General features: G+C 43.2%; 1 protein-coding gene across 1 annotated transcript; it reads right to left on the bottom strand.

The window, feature by feature from the left end:
• Positions 1–4,629: 4,629 nt before the first annotated feature.
• LOC118432009 (myosin-16-like) lies at positions 4,630–24,720 on the bottom strand. Its single transcript, XM_035843473.1, has 36 exons — positions 24,440–24,720; positions 23,833–23,976; positions 23,232–23,416; positions 22,755–22,854; positions 22,362–22,454; positions 22,032–22,095; positions 21,726–21,827; positions 21,244–21,350; positions 20,836–20,965; positions 20,116–20,384; positions 19,631–19,801; positions 18,598–18,913; positions 18,151–18,242; positions 17,368–17,573; positions 16,832–16,955; positions 15,917–16,053; positions 15,375–15,492; positions 14,847–14,984; positions 14,201–14,322; positions 13,585–13,693; positions 13,321–13,422; positions 12,838–12,924; positions 12,300–12,445; positions 11,847–11,994; positions 11,550–11,675; positions 10,685–11,374; positions 10,390–10,536; positions 10,123–10,285; positions 9,396–9,636; positions 8,508–8,709; positions 8,038–8,136; positions 7,351–7,572; positions 6,867–7,037; positions 6,417–6,521; positions 5,565–5,660; positions 4,630–5,126 (listed from the first exon to the last, which is right to left on the bottom strand). The coding sequence occupies exons 1-36, from the start codon at positions 24,641–24,643 to the stop codon at positions 4,971–4,973; spliced, it is 5,832 nt and encodes a 1,943-aa protein (XP_035699366.1). The 5' UTR covers positions 24,644–24,720; the 3' UTR covers positions 4,630–4,970.

Below are 24,720 nucleotides of genomic sequence, written 5' to 3'. Positions count from 1 at the left end.
ATCAAAAGGTGGAGTTTGTCGCGAGTCGCAGTTTGGTACATCTGTCGTTGCTATACGAACTGGCTGGTGCATTCGTTACGTTAAGGTTATCGTAAATGCCGTGTCTGTTGATGTGAGAACACAAACGTGGGTAGCAAAATAGGCTGACTATCATCCTTTTGCTGGTGGACATTCAATGTTTTTGTGATAATCAAAGTTTAGAGGGATGTTCTCAGAATCTCTGTGCATTTTTCCAAGACTAGGTAGAAGTCAGCTTATTTATCTATTTACAATGACACAATTCATTACACGGGTCAGCCTAGATATAGGCAGCTCACGATGGTATTGGCTGACCCACAAAAATACAGACGGACATACACAAATTCATTACAATAAGCATTAGAATAACAATATAAAAGGCAAAAGACTTCATGTTTCTTGCATTTTACCAAAGCCACAGAAAAGCAACAGAATCAACAAATACATAGTAGAGCTGACGAAACCTGTAGAGCGGTGGGACCCATACCCATGGTTTGGAAAGTAAAGCATTTCACATCCGATATGTTTAACATGTGTGAACGAGCTAATTCAGATACCAAGGGGCATGACTCGATAACCTTTGGTGTCAATGTGTCATGGCGGACGTGCAACCGTCAACGTCTTATAATGCCACCTGAGTTTAAACGTGACAAATCGTCCAATTGTAGACTGCTTCTCTTACGAAATGGTTTGAATATACGCCATATCGTGGTTAATATGCATCAGTTAGCTTGCGACACGATATTAGAGTAAATCACGCTGTAGGATACTAGATAAATAGGAGCAAATACTGCCTAATGAACGTCAAGGACAGGCTGTATATGCGTGAATGTTGCTGTTAAAGAAAGCAGAGGAAAGACACCAATCATAACTACCCCCGCCACGCTCCCCCAACATTTCTTAATTTCAGCAGTTTAATTTTCTCGCTTATAATCAATTGCCCGCATTTCTGGGTCCCGCATCAGAACGCAAAATCAATTTCGGCGAGCGGAATTAATCACCTCATGATAGCGACGTGGCGGATTAGAACCTGCTCACCCAGCAAGGTAACGTCGGAGTCATCCTTTCGGTCTTACCGCAGGTCCCCAGCCTCCTGTACTGAGTGGATGATATATTGCTCGTGCTCGTAACTGCCAATAAGGCGGTTCAAGAGAGAAAAGAGTGGCATAATTGACAATCAGGTGTGTGCATTGCTGCCTGCTGACGGTCTCTGAAGACTTCGATTCGCAGCAGCCTATGTAATCATACAGCGCACACCCACACAGAGCTGATATATCTCCGCTGGGCCTCATGCATGTATGCAGGCAAGGAACACTTCCTCGGTACTAGCAACTATATGCATATACAGTCAAGACTTGAGGGGAAAATCATAATAATCAATCTGTAGTAGGTAATAGCGTATTAAATCATTTTGCGCTAATAACAGCAAAATAAAGGTCTTTTCAAATCAGGTAACACGAGGCTCTATCACAAAGTATCACGATTTGTACAATAGAATTCGAAGTATCTACATTTGTGCTCTAAAATTGCCTAGCTTACAAAGCGTCGCGTCATAGAAAGCAGAAGGCCAAATTGGTAAACCCATAATTGCTAATCTATCGTGCGCTTGTTGTTAAGAGTGTTCTACATCTTTTCCTATGTTGTTATAAATAGAGAATACATTACCCAAGAGCATATCAGCATTGGGAATAATAACAATGAGGCAATATAGAGACAACTAACAGTAGAGACAAAGAAAGCATATAAAGAGTCACTTCACAATATGCATTAAAACCTATCCACATACTTCACCACTGTGTAGAGAAAGTTTGAAATGTCACCGGGTGCAAGCTGTAGGCAAGCGGGGGAGGGGAGAGGAGAACTCTCTCGGTGTGTGGGTGGCTTATAATGTAGGCATGTAATAGCGACCGTGGGTGTGTAGGATAGACAATTACTCTAATCATAAGATAGTACATGAACGTATTCCGTGTTCTTGCAATTTGTGATAAGTCTGTTAATACCTTAAAATAGACTCATTAAAAGGGAACGACAGGCGGATCCCTACCGACTACTTCCAACTGATGACCTGGTTATGATATTTTATATAGTAAGTAGGGAAGTGTCCAACTGTTTCAATTTCAATCCAATTTCAATTTTTATTGAGAACCAATTAACAGTGTACAATATTTAGAGCATGTCCACTGAATTCTGTCGATTTTACGCAAACGACACAAGTGCATATTGAGATCAAACTAAGTTCACTGGCAGACTTCGACTAAAGGATGATAAAAAGATAATATACACATAGTTGCACCATTAAGTCACAAGAACGTCACAAAACAACTGATGTCTGTTTCACACCAATGTAGTACTGGACAAGCGGTACTTCAGCGTGAAGGTTCTTATGTTCTTACCTTAACGCCTTACTAGATGGACAAATCAGTCTAGCCAGGGCGGTCAATAGTCATCTCATGACCTTTAAAGATCTACAGACAGTGACTCTCCCGCCCTTCAGAAGTAAAGGAGAGCCAAGTATCGAGACATTCATGCACATCAAGTTCGTCGACTCGTCTTGAAGAAACCAATTTCGATGTGTATGAATGATATAAGATAATTCAGAGGCGTCCTAAGCTTGGTATGAATAAAACATGACAAGGAAATGGCTTTATCCGCGGCGGTGTTCATATTTTCCATACGTAATTCAGCTCTACGTGCGCACTTCGCCCTAAGTTTGTATTCCGTAATTATAGGATGTACATGTCGAGAATTTGAAGCTTTTAATATATCAAGCACCGGCGCTTGGACAAAGTAGTTATCATTGCGAAAATAATGCCAGTGATGTACTTCCGAAGGGTCGTCCTCACCTTGGAAGAGTCCTTGAGTCTCTCAGCTTCTTAATGTCAGGTGATTTGTTTCTATAACTGTTTCATTCCATTGCCAAGTAGAGGATGAATCTTAAGAGGGTGACGGTTAACATTACTATTTTGCTGAATAACGTATATTGCCCGTGTCCTTGTGTCATTTTGTAGTCTTGTGTTAATGTGTTTATCATTCTTAAAGCGGATAGACAGTCGAGGAAAAGGCCGAAGTTCTCCATAGAAAGCTGATGATGTACTCCTATATTCATAGCGTACCGTTAGGCAATCTCCAAGCAGAGGCTACCTACGGTAGCATAAGATACTAGTAGTATCAAAAGCTGGCAGAGGAGTGAAGCCGGCCTAGGAGTTTGTATGCTACCGGTGCCCGTCTGACTCCATTTGGCCGGATATTCTCCTTGGCCAGCTTTGATACTATCTTATGGCACCATATACGTAGGATCTACTCTCCCATTAGTAAGAAAAGGGCATGTGTACATGAATATAGGTGGCGCTTCCTTGAGCGGCCACGGTGTTACATGGGCTCCTCACGCGGCACCTTACAATCTATCCTTTTTATGTCAAGTCCTGCTTTAAAAGTCTTGAATGACTACGTGAATACGCCCGGGTCCATTTAGGAAAGGTTTAGCAAACTTTAAGTTTAATACCGTCTATCTTTCTACATTTTTACAAGTCGAGACTACATACCCTATGAGAGCCTTATCTGCAGTACCGCTCCCGGCCGCAACCTGAAAGGTGTCTAAGATGACCGTCAAATTGCCAAATTTCACTGTTTTCGGGAATGGGGAAAGCGTGAAAGGCTTAAAAAGGGGTTTGGATATCTTGGGTTATTTCACTTTGATATTGTGAATGGTACCATTTAAAGCTAAGAAAGACAATATCCAAGACATTTCACAATACATAAGTGACATGTCTCCTTCGTATATCGCTACTAGTCTTACATACGGTCGAGTTAACATTTATTTCATTTACTTAATTCCAACAAGCTGTCACTCTGTCAACGGCTACCTCGTCCAAATATATCATTTCTATCTTATGAATAAAGAAGTTTGGTTAATGCAATGATTTTTGTTTGTCTGTCAGCAGATTTAATTTTCCTTTCTAAATGGTGTTAGGCATGTGGATCACTTCACAGTGCAATATAAATCTGGGCGTTTGGGGAGCTGCTTGGTGGGTTGAATATTTTAATATCAAAATTATCGGTGTTTTATATAGTAACTATTATGTCACAGTGTGGAGTTCAATTCCGATTTCATCCTTCATATTGATTAGCTACTTGTAATGTGATGGAGGTAGAAACGATTTGTCACATCATACGTTGCACGGCAAATAAATGATTTGGATTAGCATCGGCTCTCCCATTTTGTCTTTCATCTGTGTCAAGATAGGTCATTACATTCTATCCTTATCGCCGTAAGTGCTTTATAATAGCTGCTAGATACTCATAACATATCTATCAACAGAACGAACAGCACACCGTCGACGTTGCAGTTCAACAGTTCGTTTTATTCAACTTCCGTTTAACTGTTCCATCCATTTTGTTTACAATGGACAAAAACAATTTGGTACGATCGTCACCAGCTGTTTATCATATAGGGATTTTCAACTACGTCATTGATACAATCTTTGTCCGCCATACTGGACGCTTAAATCGTGAAATTTAAATCGTGTTACGGTTGTAACGTGAAGTGCAAACACACAAAATGATCATAAGGTGATTAACGTGCTTAAAAAAATCAAAGTAAACACCGTGAAGTTTTTTTCATTCTTTATTGTTTGATAAGACAATTAACGATTATCGATTCCACACACTATTGCCCAGAGTGAAGCTTTATCTTCTAACACATTTCTGAAATTGCTCTAACTGAAAGACCATCTCAATGCACAAAATAACGTTCCTAATTCTAAGCCATCAATGTCAAAAAACTAATAAAAACAAGGATTCCCTGATTATATGATAATCCTATTGGTCACAGTGGCCGTCGGTCGTTAGTCAGTGCATTCAAATGACCCTTCGATTCTTTCGTTTGCCTCTATTTGTCAGCATTCTAAGCAGATGCGGATCCAACTGAATGACCTTGTCCCCAGGTTAACTTCCTAGTTAGAATGGCGGGTGATCTTGACGGTGTAGGCGACGCTCTTGGACTTGAGCTTGTTGAGGGAGCTCTCGGCGATCTCGGCGCGCTCGGAGTGGTCCTCCACCTCGTGCTGGGACTTGCGGTACTTGGCAAAGTTGCTGGATGCCTGCTCCTCCTGAAAAACCATTGGCATGGAAGACTTTGCTGTATTACTAATAACTGTATATTACTACTGACGTACTGTACTAACAATGTGAAACAATATAGCAAGTGTCTACTCTAGTCTAAAAGTTAGCTCTAGATTCTGGGTTATTGGATTCGACTTCTGTCTGCGTATTTCTAGCGCTGAATAGATTTTAGGATGCTTAGTGGTCAATTCAAGACGATACACTTGACAAAAATAATTATCTTTTACCGTAAAAGGTGGGGGGCTAGTTAATTTGAAACAAGTCGAAGTGGCCATCTCTACACTGCACTACTATACAATACAATACACTGCACTACAATACAATACACTGGACTACACAACCATACTTTATCATGCTATACTATACAACACCATACTGTACTATACTATACTATACTATACTACACCATGCTATACTAAACTTACCGCTTCCTCCACCTGACGCTTGAAAGCCTTGATCTTCAGCTGCAGCTTCTCCACCAGCTCCTGAAGTCGCTCCTGGTTCTTAGCATCCTCCTCGGCCTGGTGAGTAGGAGATAACACATGTTTAGACATACCATTGCTTCAGATTTCGGGTGTGACTCATTAGAATTAGCCAAAGAAAAAAGCTCATGTTGCTCCAAAACAATCTGCTAGGAGGCACTTATACCACCTCTTCGAATTCCTGACACAAAGAACGCAACATGTCCACAACAGAAATATAAAAACCACGTTCAAGTGAAACAGCAGGAACAACCTCCACGAGGCCCAAATTCAACCACGACCTATCTTTAATTTGTAATGCCTACCCACTTGCCAAAGGTCATCACAATCTACTAACAGCGCTAGGGTCGTGAGTTAAAGTGGGTACCAGTGTAACCTGGTAGTGGATATACATTGACAAAGACACCCGGAGATGATAACGCTATACAAGCTCAAGTATTGCTTCAGTCTTTGGGGTACCCTGATTGCAGGCCTGGGCCGCGGGAAGGGCCAGGTATAGCCCAGGCCAGTGGAGTTTGCGTTACATAGATTATATCTAAAAGCTATCATATCATGGTCAACAAAATTTGTTGTTCCAAATCACACTTCTAGGGGGCACTTGTGTCAGTTATTGCCGAAGGTGATTACATCATTAAAGCTCAATGTAGACAGGTCTGTGTACCATCCTATTTCTACCAGGGCTCCTTACACTCCCTGCCCTGAAAAAATATTTCAGGGCAACGAGTGCAAGGAGCCCCGGTAGAAATAGGATGGTACCCAGGCTACATGTAAATGTGGACATGCCAGCTGCAGTACCTGGAAAGTCATCTCCTTCAGGCGGCGCTCGTTCTTGCGCAGCTGTTTGATGTCCTCCTGGTGCAGACGGCGGTGCTCGTCGATGAGGGTCTCCAAGTCCCGGATCTACGGGGTCAAGGGATATCAGTGATTATTTTTATTTGTCTGCCTTCATCCAAGACACTTACAACTTGACAATCATCTGTAATTCATCCTTACACGTGTGCATATACTAATTCACACAGGCATATTCGTTTCTGTTGCAAGGACACATAATGCTGTTGATGGTTTACCTTATCCACACGTTACGTCCAGCTTGAAAATGTTGAATCCCTAAGACCTTGTATCTAGTTACCGTGGGAACATAAGTAAAATTGAAAATTTCTGAACCACTTTCCAACCTGTCATTACATTGGTCATGATAGTATAGCCATACGGACGACATATCACACAACAAATAAAAAGAGTTACCCTAGTCTCGAGCTTCGCCACGGCACGTTTTCCACCTTTGAGTGCTATGGCCTCCGCCTCGTCCAGTCGGCGCTGTAAGTCTTTAACATTTGCTTCAAGAGTTCTTTTAGTTTTATCCAGATTCTGAGAAAGCTCCTGCTCTCCACGTAGCTCCTCAGCCATACGGGATGCCTGGAAGAGAAATTGTCGATGAATAAGTGCCAGTGTCGTATTAAAGCAAAGCAAAGCTACAACATTATTACAAAAACCTCTACCATTGTTCCTCTGGACATGTGTTTGCTACATAACCGTTACATTTACTTTGGTTATTGTACCAGTGCTATGCGTGTCTGAAACTTTTATGAAGAGTTTATAAGAAGACAATGAAAAAAACGGCAATTTCGTCTCAGCTCAGCTCAGATCTTCACAGATCTTATAGGATGGGAAATAGTGCCTAAGAGGCAAAAGTCAAGCAACTGTGCATGTATATCAATTTACGACGTACATCTGCCATGGCTTTCTTAGCCCGTTCCCCGGTCTGCTTGTGCTCGGAGATAGTTTCCTCCAGAGTGGCGTGAATCTCCTGCAGATCGCCGTCCAGTTTCCGCTTGTGGCCGGCCAGGGCGGAGTTCTGCGTGCTCAGCTCCGCCAGGCGCTCGTTACTCTCCACCAGGGAGGCCTCGGCGGTCTTACGGGACCGCTCCGCCGTGTCTAACTGCCCGCGAACCTGGAGGCAAGACGGACGGTTATGTGCTCTTAAAAAGTACACAAGAAGCCTCAAAGCTCATTGAATAATATAAGACCAACATGAGAGTGCTTACAGTATAGAGGCTTCAACCCACAACCCATTTATCACTTAAAGATGACCAAATAGAAAGTTTTAAGCTTATTGAATAGCAAAATATCAACACGGGGGTGCTTAACCCTTGGAAGCTACAGCTTACTCCCATTTATCAGTTACAGATACCCCAAGAGAAAGTTTTAACGTTCATTGAACAGTAAAGGACCAGCATGGGAATGCTTGGTCGGTGGAGGCTTCACATTGCTCTTCGTTCACCCCCGTACAGACATGAATCAAGTTTGATAAATGTTCAAGATTATGCATAAATGAAACAATAGTGCCAAAGGCACTTCAGTCTAGAAGTATGCAAACGTCTGTGGAGTTCAAACAACGTTGCCGTGACGGCCTCACCTCATCGGTCTCGGCCAGCAGCATCTGGTTCTTCCGCTCGGCGATATTGTACTGCTCGCGGATCTCGTCTCGCTGTCGCTGCTCGTCGTCTATTTGAACCTGTTGGAAACAAATAGAAACGTCTGTTCAAGGCGTAGATGAACTTCTTAACATTGCAATATTCAATATCACCAAAACATCGATCAATGGTTCTGCTCTGTATCAATAAATGAGTAATTGAATGGTGTTCATTTTCTTGATCATGAACCTTGAACCCTGAACGTGGACAGCGTGGATGCCATCACGGGTCACCGTTCGTCTTCTCCACTCAGCCTTGATCATGAATGGTCCTAAAAAGTTGCATTTTTGCTTGTTTTTGTTTGAATTTACCACTTTGTTTGCCTAAATATGTCTCTTCCATATAACGCCACACACTTATGATAAGATGTTATACTTTAAGATACTTGTTCCACATCAATAGACGACATTACCTGCATCTCCTGTATCTGGTTGTGTAGTTTGGCTATAGTTTTCCTAGCCTCGGCGTTGGCCCTGTTGGCCGTGGTGAGCTGCACCTCGATGTCGTTGAGATGTCCCTCCAGATGTTTCCTGACGCGCAGGGCCTCCACCTTACCCTTGTTCTCAGACTCGATCTGGGTCTCGATGGACTCGATGGCGCGTAGGTGATGTTTCCTGGAATTGATGTTGAGTCGGTGTAAAATTATGCGTCATTTTTCATCTTTTTCATCTGTCGACAGCAGCCGTCACCACTTCACTTGTTATCTGATTAATTGGCTGACTGATGTATTGCACAATGGCACCTTATTTTTCCACATTATTATTAATTGGATTTTGATTTCATATAGTAAATTTTTACTTTCATCTACACTGCAATCACATCAATGCAAAATATCTATAATGAATATTTTGTCAAACACAACGAGACATGTTTGATCTTTCTGTTGACAGTTGCACGTTCAATACTCTTGTGATGATTAGATGCGAAATATAGCTTGGAAAGTAACTACAGTTACCTACAGTTCTTTGTAGCACAATCAAAATACTAACATTAGTCTTCCACAGGCTATTAAAAGTGGTACTACCTCCCACTACCGCTAGATAGCGTTACAGTGCGAAGAATGCGGTTCCAAACATTGGTAGGCCGAAATCCTGTCTGCGCTACAAAGTGCTGTATTACCCAACTACATTGTACTAGCCAAGCAGAGGTTGATGGGACATTCGTGACCTTTTTCTTTTATGCTTTTTCTTCCAGCTGTTTCTGGGCATAGCTGAGACTGCAAATAAGTATAAGGTCACGATTTCTCATCAACCTCTGCTTGGAGAGTAAGCATATTATACAAGCAACGATATAACATTACCTGGTGGCCTCAAACTCCTCCTCCTTCTCGGCCATCCTCTTCTCGATGTCTCCCTTCAGCTGCGCCAGCTCCAGCTGTACCCGCACCACCTTGCCCTGCTCGATCTCCAGCGAACCCTCCGCCTCGTCCAGTGCGTTCTGCTGCTCGTCACGCTCCAACTCCAGCCGCTTCTTCGCCTTTGTCAGCTCGTGCACCTGCTTAGCGGTCTCCGCTATCTGGTCGTTCATGTCGTTGATTTCAGCTATCAAAACAGGGGAAGGGTTATCACACCAGCTCGAACACCTGCTTGGACGTTACTCTCCAAGAAGATCTAGAGGTTGGTGGGAAATATTGTGACCTTTTTCTTTCATCTATTTTTTTTTCGACCTTCCTTCCCACCACCGGTCACGATTTTCCCTACCAACCTCTGCTTGGAGAGTACATGGACGTCTCTTCTGTCCGGTCGTTCATGGCGTTGATTTCAGCTATCAAAGAGTGAGGGCACATGTCCTTACACAGTTACTATGGTGCAGAGTATAAGGCTATCCTTCCCCAAACGGTATTTGTCATCTTGCTAAATCTGAGCAGGAGGTGATGCATTATGATCAAATCATTTACAAAACACTAAATTGTGATATGAGGAAACCTGAAGGAATTCTACTATCGTGCCCTGACAAACGGGACTTAACTAAAGCGCTGTGTATGCAATGTTAACGTAATGTAATCTTTGTGTATTTGTTTGCCTTACATTGACAAGCCTTGTTTTCCTTTTTGGTGGTCTCCAGCGCCTCCAGTGCCTCATCCATGGCAGTCTTCAGCTTTAGAAGCCCAGCTTGGTAGGTTCGACTCTCCTTTAGTGAAGCATCTAACTCCACTTGAAGCGTCTCGCACTTGATCTTCCATTCTATTACCTGTGTTTCAGAAGATTAGAAAAATTGACAAAAGATCAATTTTAAATGTTATCAAGCCACAGTAAAATTTGAGAGGTACCAGATACAATGTAAGGCAAACGCACCAGCTTGTCGAGTAGGCGCTGTCTCTTCTCCAGCTGTGCACAGGAGGTGTTGACCTTCTCTACATCCAACATCAGATCTTCCGCTTCCCCGGCAAGTCTGTTCTTGGTTTTCTCTAAACTGGAACACTTCGCGTTAGCTGCCTCCACCTGTGAAATAGAATTAACGTTAGCAGTAAGTTTGATTGTTTAACGATCACCAATCGATGGTATTCAACTCGAAAATAGGCGGAATAGTATAGACACCGCCATAGTGTGCTCTCTTAGAGTAACAAGATCGTAAGAAAAGATTTCTTACTTGTTCTTCCGCATCTTGTAGCCTAGCAGCCAGTTTCTTCTTAGCCTCCTCCAGCTCCTCGGTTCTCTGAATGGCGTCAGTCTCATACTTGGAGCGCCAGGCGGCGACTTCTGCGTTCGCCTTGGTGAGATTACGCTGGAGTTCCGACTTGCCCTCCTGCTCCTCCTCCAGAGACTCCCGCAGGTTGTCGCAGTCCGTCTGGATGGCGCGGAGGTGGTGCAGGAAGGTGTTCTTAGACTTGGTCTCCTCCTCGAGCTGGCGCTTCACCTCCTCCATCTGCTGGGTCAGCATGCTCTTGGTCCGGCTCAGCTGATTGGACGACGCCTCAGACTCCTCCAACTGCCGCTGCAAATCGTTGTGCTCTGACGTCAGCTTCTGCTTGAGTGATGTCAGGTCCTGGAGTAACCGCTGGTTTTCTTCCACCTTCGCGTTCGCGTCAGCGAGGTGCTCCTCCAACAGCTTGTTAGCTTTCTCAGCCTGAACCCTGTTTTTAGTCGCCTGCTCCATGTTCGCGGCTAGATCGTCCACCTCTACCCGGAGGGTGTTTTTCTCCTTCTCCAGTTTGGCCCTGACCCTGATGAGATTGTCCACCTGCTCGGTCAGGTCTGCCACAGTGTCGTTGTGTTTCTTCCTCAGGCTCACCGTGGCTGCCTCGTGTGAGATTGTGGCCTCTTCAAGTTCACGCCGTACCTGCAATGTTTGGAAATGATTAACTTCAATATCAGAAAGTGGTTAATATCTTTGACGAAACAGTGGATAACTAACAATGTCATTCTGCTGTGTATGCACGTTGCTCTAAGCATTGTTTTGATATGAATATCAACGAAACACTTCAATGTTCAACATATTCTATGAAAGATCTTGCCTTCTGTAGTTCGGCCTCCCGCTTCTTGTTCTGCTCCACCTGAGCTACGGTGGCGCCACTGGACTCCTCCAACTTCTCCCCGATATCGTCCAGTTCTCGCGTTAGTTCGGCGCGTTGCCTTTCGAGCTAAGTCAGGGAGAAAATAAGTCTAAATTTGTTTTGTTCCGCCAGTACAATGCTAATAACCCATAGGGTACAGACAACTTTAATAGTGCAAAGTCTAATAGCGCACCTAGCAAAGACAGTGTGAACTACAGCAATGTGGTGACAACATGTTGGCACGTTTCGTTTTCTCACCTTAGCCCTGGCGGCGCGTTCGGTCTCCAGTTCTTCTTCCAGCTCTTCGATCCGACCCTGGAGTTCTTTCACCTTCTTCTGTAGCTGCTGGGCCATGCTGGCCTCGTCTTCCACCTTAGCGTTTAGAGCGTTGATCTCAAACTCTCTCCTAGAAAAGCCAAACATATAAGAGTTCCCATCCCCTCCATGCGTGGCGTGTAGCATTGCACCATCTGCATTAAGGCTAGCGTAAGGAACGTGTACACTATAGGTAAGTTTTAAATTACAGAATATTAAAGCCTTTCTATACTAAAGGGAATGGTAACAGAGATAATACGTGTGACAGATTTACTCAACATCTACAATATTGATACGGCGGTGGATGTTCTGTTTCTTCCTGCTATACACCACCTACAATACTACGTAGTTTATGCTATAAAAACAAAAAGTGGGCAACTACGTCCTTGTACGAACTTTTTGAGTTTCTCCTCCAACTCGGACTTGTAGCGCTCCGTTTCCGACACCAGGTCCAGGGTGTTCTTGAAGTCATTCTCCAACTTCCGCTTGACCCTGTCCACGTCCCCGCGGATCTTCTTCTCGTGCTCAAGGTTGTCCTCGAGCTGCAAAGGAGTTTGTACCAGGTCAAGTCATGTAACGGTCAAAGGCGGTTAGCAATACACACGGGACTTGTAATAATGGGTATGATTACTAGGTGGCGCTTCTAGGAACGACCATGGCGTTACATGGGCTCTTCCTCTATTCGCGAAATAACCTATATCAGTTGTATTTAAAAACAGGATATGTAGGGATACAAAGTCGTGATGGACGTAGGTTTCAAACTGAAATATCTTGAGAATATTACAATTTGAGAACACCTTCTCTCGACTTGATATACCAACATTAGATATAATGGATATAGGTGACCTTGTGGATAAAGGTGAACCAGCGTTACCGTCTAAAGTGAAATCGATGTTGCCATCATTTGCGTCAGTGAGTATCAAGATTTGCTTACGTCATCTAACGTCTGCTCCAGCTTGACCTTGAGCTTGGAGAGGTTCTGCACCTTGTCCTCCTCCGACTGAAGGTCGTCCAACGTTTGCTGAGGAAAACACCATCGTCATAAAATGGTTGTAAAACGTTGCTGAAGTATTCTTTGGCTGGGAACTTCCACGGACACAAGTAGAATTCTCGACCAACTGCCATATTGTTTTATTTATTTATTTATTTATTTATTTATTTATTTGGATTCTCCACACTGGAAAAAACAAGCTAAATTATCTTGCTGTTAACATGGTAGCATTGTGTCTGTATTAGAAACCTACGTAAGACTTGGTCCCACCGTTTTGATGTTCGTTTGTCGTCTGCGTCTGCGTCTGCGTCAACTTCTTTGTGGTCGTTGTCACGTCGATAAGAGGACATTTTTTTTATCGTCTGGTTTTTCCACGTTATGGTTCTTCTAGTCAGCCTTAAGGCATGTCAGGCATGTCTCCCATACCGCATTCAGCTCGTCCAGTTTCTTCTTCTCCCTCGACAGTTTACTGATGAGCTCATCGTTGACGGCCACCTCCTCTATCATGGCGCGCAGTTTGTCCTCGACCTACAGTTCACAAAATTACATCGACAAGGTGTAATTTAGACATGAAAACAGAGCACACCGATTCAACAACATGTTTTGTTAGATCAGAAAACAAAACATCTAGGTGTATAGATTTGTTTTAAATGATCAGCTTCCAGCGAGTGAAAGTATTCTTGAGCCTACCTCCTGTTTTTCCTTTTCACGTTTTGTGAGCTTGAGTGTGATTCCCTCGATCTCCTTATGCAGCTCCTCTGCCTCCATCTCAGCCTTGATTTTCTTAGACTCAAGGTGTCTGGGAAGGCAAAGATCTATCAGAACACATTTTAGGTCTGATTCGTGCCCACCCTATTCGTCGTCAAAGTAGCAACCAAATGTTTGGGATTGTTCACAGCAAAACTTAATCTATGACCATAACATCCGTGTAATTATATATATTACGTTCAGGACAGCATATATGGCAACGCTTTATGTTTTGGACCGCATCATTAACACCTGACACTTAAGAAAGTTTTGGAAGAGGATGTTGGTTTAAAGGACTACAACTTGCTAGCCGCCATGCTAGACAGAGATGTTTGGTCGGACATTGTTAAGGGCACCTCTTATGAGGATGAACTAAACTGAACTGATTAACAGCGACACCTAGCTGCAGAGTGGAATAGGACCAGTCGGTATGGCCCTGAGGAAGGTGACAGACGATCACCAACACGTAGGCTGTTCATTATCTATAGATCCTGGTTGGGATTAATGAACCTTGTTATCCTATAACCATAACAGTTTACAACATCAAAGAGTTTAATACCTATTTTGGTCGGCAACATCTTCCAGACGCTCCTCTACCTCCTGCGCCTGCGCGTCAAGTTCTGCCTTCTCCTTCAGGAGGTTCCCGACATGCTCTTCGGCATTCAGCATCACGGCTTGTTCCTGATAGACAAGATGTTCTACTGTAAATGTCTGTATGGCGCAGTTCATCAAAGTACTTGTAGTTTCACCTGGAACGTATATTGACTGTTTATTTCTTCGGACAAAACAGCAATGTTACAGAAGAAACAACCACTGCTTTTAGAGAGTGAAGAAAATATACGTCTCTAAAACGTCATACAAATGCCCCAATATAGAAATGTTTTATGGCAAATTCATGCCGATGGGGATAATTGCCAGTGAACAAAATCAAATACATGGAGTGGTTGAAAACGGGTAAATAATCTAAATTCAAACATACAAAGATTATCTGATTGTATGTACATACAGGATATCGAATACGATTCTAAAACCTACATTACTATTGCGGGGTTTGACTTCTTTTTTGAAAACAGTTGAAAATGAAATGTCCCACATTTTCTAAGATAGATTGATTCGATGATCTTAGTAGAAGGTGTGTCTTTTGTGTGTGTTTTAAAAAGGTGTGTCTTTTGTGTGTTTTTAAAAATATTAAAAAAAATGAATACCGTTTCCAGACGATTTTTGATGTCCTTGGTTTCACCCTCAAGGTCGTTGAGTTTCTGTTGGAGGGCCTTCCTCTGGTTCACTGTCTTCTCGTACTTCTTTTCTTCTGCCACGACTAGGACTTTCGTCTCCTTGAGATACTGCAGATTTACAACAAATCATATTCTGCAAACTGTTACATGAATGAACTGTGTCTGTACGCCATTACAAAATGAATGTACGCAGCATGTACCTAGGCGTAATTAAACATGTACATGAACTGGTGTGTTTTACTCGAACTCGCGACGCTTACCCGTCATACGATACAAGCAGACATACAGATTCGTATAAACTCTACCAACTATATACCGTACTAAACGTACGTTTGTTTCTCAGTCACTGATGAAAGCGATGCTATCTGAAACGTCTGGCCGTTTACAAACCGCATCCAGTAGCTTGAGTAACGTTTGTACTATGTATGTTCTTTCCTGATGTCAAACTTCGACGTAATGTTAGCTTGAAACTGCATGCTATGATAGGAAAGGACATACCTCCTCAGCCTTGCTGCCTGTGAGTTGAGGCTTGAGTAGTTGGTACAGTATGATCCACCAGTCGGTCTTCAGCCGGAACCACGCCTTGATGTTGGCTTTCAGGACCCGAGTCGCATGTCTGGCAAAAGTTGAAGAGTTCCATACAGTTAAACTTGTTCTATTAACCATCTCTGTATAAGGACAACTTGACCATTGTTTGTGGTCCCTTAGATCAGTTCCCCATTGACCCATACATATGTACATTAAGAATCGTGTCTAAATTGGGCCTGCCTATCTACTGTGTCAATTTTCCTAGAGTGGTCATTGTTGAGACAGGTGTTAATGTATTCGTTCAGTTAAGCCCGTATTCTGATTTCAGCTGCAGGGGTTCCGACCAATACAACATTAGAACACAGAGAACTATTGCTATTCTTGCTGTATTAAAAAAAACGCACATAAAGTACGGTCTACTGTCATATGCAATAACTGGCCACTACTTCGACAAACACAAATTCAAATAGATTTCTGTAACATTGAGAAGGAGCATTGACCGCCATACTTACTTTGCTTTATACATTTTCCAGAACATATTCCTCTGTAAAATCCCCCGGGCTCTGGCCTGCATCCACGTCATGATCTTAGTGATCTGGTCATCCCGCAGTTCCTCCAGCATGGCCAGCGTGCCGGCTTTGAAGAACACCTGTGATTACGTGGCAGAGTGTTAACAATCCTTCACAGAGTTCGAGCGGAGCAGGTTTTATTTTATGAGGGGGTGGGGGGAAATCTCGAGGCGTACTGCTGCAAAGGGACCTCCATTGCTGCCATAGTGATGTTCATATACAGCACGTCTGCACACTCTGCTAACTTCCTTCGCAGACTTCGGGTTGCTACTTTCAAAGTTGGCTTACGTTCTCTCATGCCAGATAAAAAGGAGTTTGCCGAGGAAGGGAGTTTGTATAGAAGGGTAGTTTTCCTTGAGAGGCGGAAAAACTCCCTTGAAGTTCCACGTCAAACTTTCCGGGGAAGCGTATAAACGCTCTTAGCCTTCGCGGAAGGGAGTTTAAAGTCGGGGCGAAAATCCCTTCCTCGGCAAACTACCTTCCTCGGCAAACTCCTTTTCCTGGCAGAAGTCTGTGAAGGAGGATAGCTGAGTCTGCAGACGTACTGTATATGATTATCATTATAACAATAATATCGCCTGGAGGTCCCTTTTGCCGTATAATAAAAATACGTCTACATTCATTGCCTGAAGATTTTCCAGGCTAAATGATCCGTGAACTGTTTTGTTTTATGTTAAATGTAAATACTAGCATAATGTATGCAAATAGTAGAGATGAAGAATAACTATACTGTGATACGTGATATGATATGTTATGATATGATATGATATGATATGATATGATATGATATGATATGATATGATATAATTCTAATAATCAGTATGTCCTGTCATTATTCCTCTCTAAGGAACCGAATACCTTGTTGAGTCCGATCTGGTATCTCTTGGTGTCCAGTTTTATATGCTCCAGGATCTTTTTGCAGCCTTCCTTCCCTTGTATGAAGCGCCCGTCAGCAAAGATGTGAGGCGCCAACACAGAGTACCTGGGGAGTTGTAATGTATACAATTAATCGAGTTGTTGTTATCATTCAAGGTGGGTGCAATTCACGATGGAACGTTAGCAAGACTCGTGTGTGTTTTTTTGGAGAAGGGGTGTATCAATCCCTGACAGCAAAGAAAGCTTTGTTGATATCGTCTGACAGAAACAGTATGAAGCTACTTACAGTTAGTGTTTAAACTTCGGTATTACATTACATGTATCTACAATGCAGTTACATTTACGAATCACCATCTTAACCATGTGTTAATTCGATGGTTTATGGCTGACTAATGCTTGTTAGATGGGGAGGGCTTTCGTCAGTACAAATTGTACTCCTCTACCAATACGGGACGTGCACCATTTGTAGATTAATCGTTGTAAAAAAACAAAGAAGAGAAAACTGCTTGTATTTTTACCTCTCCAGGAAGTCCGAGTACAGGTTCCTGTTTGGGAATCCCTTCTGACAGATCCTGATGCCCTCCAGCACACCGTTACACGTCAGCTGGTTGAACACCAGCGGACCGTCTATGATCCCGCCTGTCTTGATCTCATTGGGGATGATACAGCGGACAAAGTGCGGGTACGTGTCGTGCAGAATGTTCATCAGCTCAGTCAGCTGCCCCTGTGGGGAAATATTCAGTTTTGTTAGGGATTTCTGAACAGAATATACAACAGATCGCGCTAGCTGCAGAGCATTCATCAATTATAATAGACGCCAGGTAAGCCTGGTGATGTTTTATGGATGGATGCCTAGGCAACCATACTGACCAGCCTTCCATCATTACCTAGGAACCCATTCCCAAACAAAAGAAATAACAAACATTACCAGATTTACTTGGCATTATATCATCATTGGTAAACCACATTTCTTTGTGCAGTTAAAGGATCCAGTCACATTCAATACACTTTTTGTTGACTACAACAAATATTAGGGCCCTTGTTTGGACACGGTCTATGATGTGCTGTACAAGTACAGTTGTCGTATGACATTACATGTTGCCATAACTAGATCCTTGTGGACAGTCGGCTCGGGTCGGTCGATTTCATGCTGTTGCTGAAAATCGAACGGAAAAAAACTCGCACGGATCGCATTATCACACAACGAGATGTACCCGAATTCAAATTAGGAGACTCGTACGCTTAACGACTTTTTGTAATATGTATCATTTAATGTAGGATTCAACGAAAATGTTTCCTACCCTGTGCAGGGCCGACACGGTCTGGAACGACCCGCCTTTCTTCCTCTTACCCCCACCAGCACCGGCTGCCATCATGGGGTCCTTCTTTATCGCTGTTAAAATGAGAAACATCACAAAACCATTACATATAAAAAAATGCATCTCTTGGCGGAAAAAAAAACCTTCTTGCGCAGTTTCTCAGTTGCAAAGCAGTGTAAATCACTGAGTGAACTACCCTGGGTAAAAATTACGGAAATGAAAGAAAAAAACGAAATCAACGGTGCCATCTTATCTTATAAAGCAATTATCCTCTCTTGCTAGCGGTATCGGTCGTTTTGCACAGGTGTTACTATTGAGAGTACACTAAACACGTACGAAAGTTGTAAGTCTAAGTATATAAGTATAAGGATCTTATGAGTCTAATTATAAGTATAAGGATTCTGTGCAATTTGGAAAATATCTACTGACTGGAGGCCTCCTCCTGAGTGATGTAGTCAGCCCAGATGGTCGGTAGCAGCGGGATTTTGGAGGCCTTGAGTACGAGAACAGCGCTCTCGTTCACAGGGTCCTTGTTCTTCTCGAGCCAGCCGTCCACGTTATAACTCACAGGCCCGGCGTAGTGACCCAGGTCAAAGTGAGCAGGGTACTTCTTCTTGGTCGCTTTGGGTTTCCCGAATTTTGGGTTCTTCCCCAGATGCTGGGTCATCAGCTTGTTCAGGTAGGTTTTGTCCGTAGCTTTGGGCACGATGCATTCTTCCTCCAACATGGACAGGACGCCAAGTGGCTGTGGAAATGGTTAATTGTTTATCTACATGTATTTCACCAGAGAAAACACATCATCTAATGGTGAGTTTCAGTTTGAACTTGGAGTGGGAGTGGGGTCGGACATAAGCAACACACATCAAATGAAATGAAATGAAATGAAATGGACGAAACAATATAATATAGCAAACACTTACATGAATTACAAATTAGTGCACAACCAAAGTAACTTACACATAACATGCTTCAAACTATACACAAAGGCTTGCCACAAAATTAGTAAAACAGTGATATAAGAAAATATAACGTAAAACATTATGAAAGTAGACATTATAACTTTAAAAATCTTAACCTATCATAGTAATACCAATGACTATTAATCTTCCAAACGGTAACTCTTAATCAAAAAAGGTGAACTGCTAGATCTCGCCTGATACATGCATACTGTAACCTCTCGCTGTCAGAGGATTTTTTAGCCTCTAGCCACTGAAGAAGCTGTACATAGCGAAACTAGTTTGGCCGACAGGCTGAATAAAAGTTCAAAACTTGAACTATGCGGCTCCAGATGTCTTTCTGAGGGACGACTGCAGTGTGCAAGATGTCGCGGTAGCTTGAGGGATGAATCTACTCTACTATATACTCTCGCTGTCAGAGGAGTTTTGCTTTTGCTAGGGGTCTGACCAGTAGAAAGGCTGCTAGAACCGTAATTTAGTCAGGGTATGTAACTAACACGTCTTACCCTTTCCAAGAGGTCCAGACAGGCCTGCAGGTCCATGCCGAAGTCCACGAATGTCCACTCGATCTGCTCGGACTTGTACTCCTCCTGCTCCACCACGAACATGTGATGGTTGAAGAACTGCTGCAGCTTCTCGTTCGTGTAGTTGATGGCCAGCTGCTCAAAACTGTTCAGCTAAGAGACGAATTGTAAGATATGTTTGTTGGCTATTATTCGCATTAATTAAAACAGTTAATCAATTAAAATGGCTAGTATACTCTCTTTATACCAATCAGTTTATAGATATACAAAAGGTCATGAAGACAAGACTCAGCCACTACAAGCACAGCATGCTTCAAGTGATCACTAAGTAGTCACGAAAAGTTTTTAAAAAATTCCAAGGGATTTAAAGCCCTCAATGTTTGCGATCGACTAAGGAATATGAACACGTCGTTCTTAAGTCGATGTAAGTTTTTCTCATCAAGTATCTTCAAAACAAAAGCGCCTACCTCAAATATCTCAAAGCCAGCAATGTCCAACACTCCGATGAACAAGACACGTTCCATCGCCGTCTCCAAGGTCTCGTTACACTTGGCGACGATGAACTTGAAAGTTCTCTCGTACGTGGCCTTGGCCAGGGCGCCGACGGTGTTGTTGCACTGCTTGCCGGTCTGGCCCTTTGTCACGAACTCGTTCCCAACTTTCACCCGGGGCCGGGTTATGGCGTTGGACAGTCCCGGTCCCTCCACACCGAACAGGGTGGCGGCCTTGTCCAGAACTGATCAATAACATCAGAACAACGTAAGACATGGTGTGTAGGTAATAGAGTAAATTTAAAAGCCTTATTGTCCGACGAATGTCTAGGCGACCCTTACGCATACACGTGTATACACTGACCCTGACCTCTCGGTGTAGATATTGTTATTCCATGGGCATTGTAGATACGATGTACGCTTACACCATGTATATGTATAAAAGTTATTTTCTATGTACTGAGAATATATCATTATTGATACGTATCATGTTCTTGTCCAATTCAGGATGTATTGTCTCTGTTTATGTCAGCAAGGCTAGCCCTTTGTAATAGCCACAAGTTAGTTGGGCAGTCCTGGCTGTCCGTGCTGAACAGCCTAAACCAATAGATGAATAAATCGTCCGATGTTGGCATTGAAAGGAATACAGTGCTGTAGATACACATTAGATTGTACGACAACAAATGACCAGCTCACCGTCATAGTTGTCGACCTCCCCCTGGTCTCCCCTCTGCACGAACTCCGTGTTACCGAACCACAGGATCCCGGAGCAGATCCGGTAGATGTTGTCTTTCTCTTCCGCGGAGAACTTCAGAATGTCAAAGCCCTGAAAAACAATGTGCAGGCGGTTACAATTGTATACAGATGTTCTGCCTTCGTTTAGGTTTTTGTTTCGAATTCTTTGAGCGAAGCAAAGTTGTAACGTTGCGACAGACATCAACCAGTATTTGGCCTTGCCTCTTGGTAAAAAAATCACATTCATTGACTAATTGTCTTATGAATACCCCGGCTAAGCCAAATGAAACATCCGTTTGTTTAGTCACAAGTTACCATCTATAAATTTTAAACCACAGAGAGAAGATATGTCAATAGGGAGATGAGTACTTCGTCTGTCATGCGGAACTCCTCCCCGTCGTCCAGGTTCTGTACGGTGTACACTCCCTCCTTCAGGAACTTGAACACGGACGGGTCCGTGCCCATGTTGTATTTGTCTGTGATAAGGAAAAATAAACATTTAACTTGAAACACAAGAGGTAAGTAGAAACAGTCTCCTGGCTCCCGGAATACGAATAGAACCCGGGCCGCCAGCTTAGAAACCTAACGCCGCTTACCATCACGCCAAAAGGTAGGGCCGTTTAGTACGGTCAGTTTGGTGGCGCTTGAACCACACTGTTACAAACTCAGCAATATAGTACTGTACTTATGAGTAACAACTTACCATTTTAAGATAGTGATTGAAGACAAGTAAGCAGAGGAGACTATGTGTGTATCACCTTCACGTACTTATAACTTTTCAAACGTCGCCGTTTCCCTGCTGCAGAAATGTTGTGGCCCGTTCATAACAAGACCGTTGTAATGTAACTTACCCGATGTTCCAGGGATGCCATTGGACATCATCTGGAACGGGATGTGGTAACCACGCTCCATTCCCGGCAACTGCGAGATCACGCGAGACTTCTCCAGCAGATCTGTAGATGAACAGCAGGCCAGAGCGTTATTATGATGGCTCCATGATTTTAAGTTTTCAAACATATAGGCTGTGGACATTTGAATCCCCAGTGAAATTGCAAGTCCATAATAGCTCAACTTTTCCAACCTATCAAGGCATACACAGAAAGGTAGGCTTCAATGTCTACTAATGATCAATGCTCACATGATGATGCTAAACTTACAGGTCTCAATGTCCCCGCCGGCGAGCTTCCCTGCGCGGTTGAAGTGGATTCGGATGAACTTGCCCTGGTGAAGAAGATGACACGATGATGACTAAGACATATCCATTGCTCACCGAATGTGTGGTTAACTTAATTTCAATACAGGACGTGCAGTTGATCATTTCCCTAAGATTAGTATAACCATTAATACTTAAATAGGCAAAGATAGACGAGTGTATTGATATACTTTATCCTACTGAAGCGCCTCCCAAATAATGATAGTCTTCCGACTCATCATCAGTTACTCATCATCATCATAACTACTTTCCAACACAGCAGATTTCTACTCACGAATCGAGAGGAGTTGTTATTCCTGACGGTCTTGGCGTTCCCGAAAGCCTCCAGCACAGGGTTGGTCTGAACGATTTGCTCCTCCAGAGTCGCCTAAAGTTTCAAAACAACAACATTGAGAGACAGTAAGACTCAGATATCTCAATATGGTACATGTAGCCGCTGTAGTTTCTTGTAACTACCTGAGGTGTACTCAAAAGTTGAACATTAACTTCGGAATCTCATTTGCCGTGCGATTTACACCAACGTTGTAGCAGACACAAGCGTTGGCATGGATACAAGACAACCCTTTTCCATGAAAACATATCTTGCTCGTCACATCCACGACCGTGATTGCCATCAAATTTCTGTCATAAACTCATCGTACGACGATTGCCCCAGGCTAAAACGTACCACTTTCCTCTCCGGAACAGGAGCCCGCGTGGCACCGACGATTGCGAAGTACGCGATGACCTTCTTGGTGTTCTCAGTCTTTCCTGCTCCAGATTCACCACTAATGAATGAAAGTGAAATAAAAGTCAAATCCAAATACTGTGTACTGAATACCGTAACTTTGGTGCTTTGCAAAGAATGATGATGTTTTTCTTTGCACGTTCTTGCCCACAAGCGCTAAATGCAGCGGTTATACTATTACATGAAATACCTTTACCTCATTGTATATATGTGAATACTTAACGTGTTGTGACCGCATTTGTCAGCAGCGACACCTATAGCCGTAGTACCGTGATTGTGAACCCGTCAGAATTGCCCTGAGGAATGTGACAGACCGTCATCGGTGAAAATAAAGCAAGTTTGTCAAAAAAAAAAAAGACAGTCTCTATATTCATTAGCTTCAAGTTCTTAGCTTAAAACACATGAGTAGGTTCTCACGTGATGAGGATGGACTGGCACATCCTCTCCATGATCATGTTCTGGTAGGAGTTGTCGGCCACGCAGAAGAGATGCGGCGGCACCTCCGTGCGCCTCTTGTCGCGGTACATGTCGATCACCTGCTCCGTGTAGATGGGCAGCCTCTTGAACGGGTTGATCACAACACAGAACAGCCCGGAGTACGTCTGGAGAGGAGAGAATGAGAGGAGATGAGGTGATGCACAGTGACTGGCAGTCATGTCGCGCACCTAGCGAAATCTTATCGAAGTGCAACTTTCCCAACCTTCATGTCTTTTCAAATTATAAAAAAACTAGAGGTTATGAACTGCTTGTTACAATGTCATGGTCATGTTGTTCTATGTCCTATCAGATCATTGACAGTGACCAAGCTATCTCTTTAGAACTTACCACATGCAGGGCAATGGCTGCAATAATGTCGATAACGTTACCGATGAGTTTATCTAAATTAAAGGTTTTGTTTCCTTATGCTTTTGCATTTTTTCTGGGGTACCCTAATAACAAGTCACAGTCTACACCTCAGATTCACCCCTCGCTTAACAGTAAACAGTACACTAAATCCTGACAAAGATGTGTGCCTTACATAGATGAGCATGAGATCGTATCGTTGGCGCAGGTTTCCCAGCACAGACGCCTCGTTCAGAAACGTCATGTTCGACATGTCTTCCGCACAGGAGAACTTCGGCGGGTTCATCTGCTGAATCTTCTCCTTCTTCACAGCCAGGGTCTGAAAACAACGGCGTAAAGAAAACGTAACCATCGTATCATTACTACCAATAATGGAACACGTGGCAAATAAAGCATTGATACATTACTATGCAAAATGTAATTGCAAATTCTAAGATGCCGTGTCATAATGGCAAGATGTGAGATGTGATTTTCTCTGATTTAAGTTAAACTTATGTCATTTATGAACTGCAGTTTTTCAAATCAATCTGTGTCCTAACACCGCCTTTGCACTGGAGGCCGTGCCAGGAGCAGCCAGATATTTGGCTGATCACTTAAATCATTTAAAGGTAAAGGACGAATCTTCTTTTCTTTAACACCTTGCATCATATTCCAACTATGAATTCAAAGGTTACGCAAATTAAATTTCGGTCGCTGTATGGTCCCCCTAAAATCGATTGCAGAGAAAAGGTGGAAAGGACTATAGCTACATACAGTTACACCATGTTACAACATCACAGTACCTGTCCATCCGCAGTGGTGACGGTGACCTGGTCTCCCTTCGTGCTCTTGATCTCCGCCGCCACGAAGATCTCCTTCTTGTCGGGCACCCAGACGTTCTTCTTGGCGTCGTACGGCTGGTTCTTCAGCTTCATCATGTCCTTCGGGTCGCCGAACAGGAACTTGTCTGAGGGCTGGTCCTCGAGGGAGGGACCGTAGGCAGGCATGGTGGCTGGGCGGCGAGGAGCTCACGTCGTACCGAAGAGGGGGAGAAGCTTAAGGCGGTAGCCTGGAGACGAACAGC

This window comes from Branchiostoma floridae, chromosome 15, assembly GCF_000003815.2.
Source record: "Branchiostoma floridae strain S238N-H82 chromosome 15, Bfl_VNyyK, whole genome shotgun sequence".
In the NCBI taxonomy this organism is placed as follows: Eukaryota; Metazoa; Chordata; class Leptocardii; order Amphioxiformes; family Branchiostomatidae; genus Branchiostoma; species Branchiostoma floridae.
This window is presented reverse-complemented; position numbering and strand designations above follow the sequence as displayed.

What these genes read in the sequence shown, in the direction of transcription:
- LOC118432009 (XM_035843473.1), bottom strand. Translation starts at nt 24,643, where the DNA reads ATGCCTGCCTACGGTCCCTCCCTCGAGGACCAGCCCTCAGACAAGTTC. An exon ending in CACTCAGGAGGAGGCCTCCA is followed by an intron (nt 18,243 to 18,597) that starts GTCAGTAGATAT and finishes TCATTTTAACAG; the next exon opens with CGATAAAGAAGGACCCCATG. An exon ending in GAGGAGTTTGAGGCCACCAG is followed by an intron (nt 8,710 to 9,395) that starts GTAATGTTATAT and finishes CATCAATTCCAG; the next exon opens with GAAACATCACCTACGCGCCA.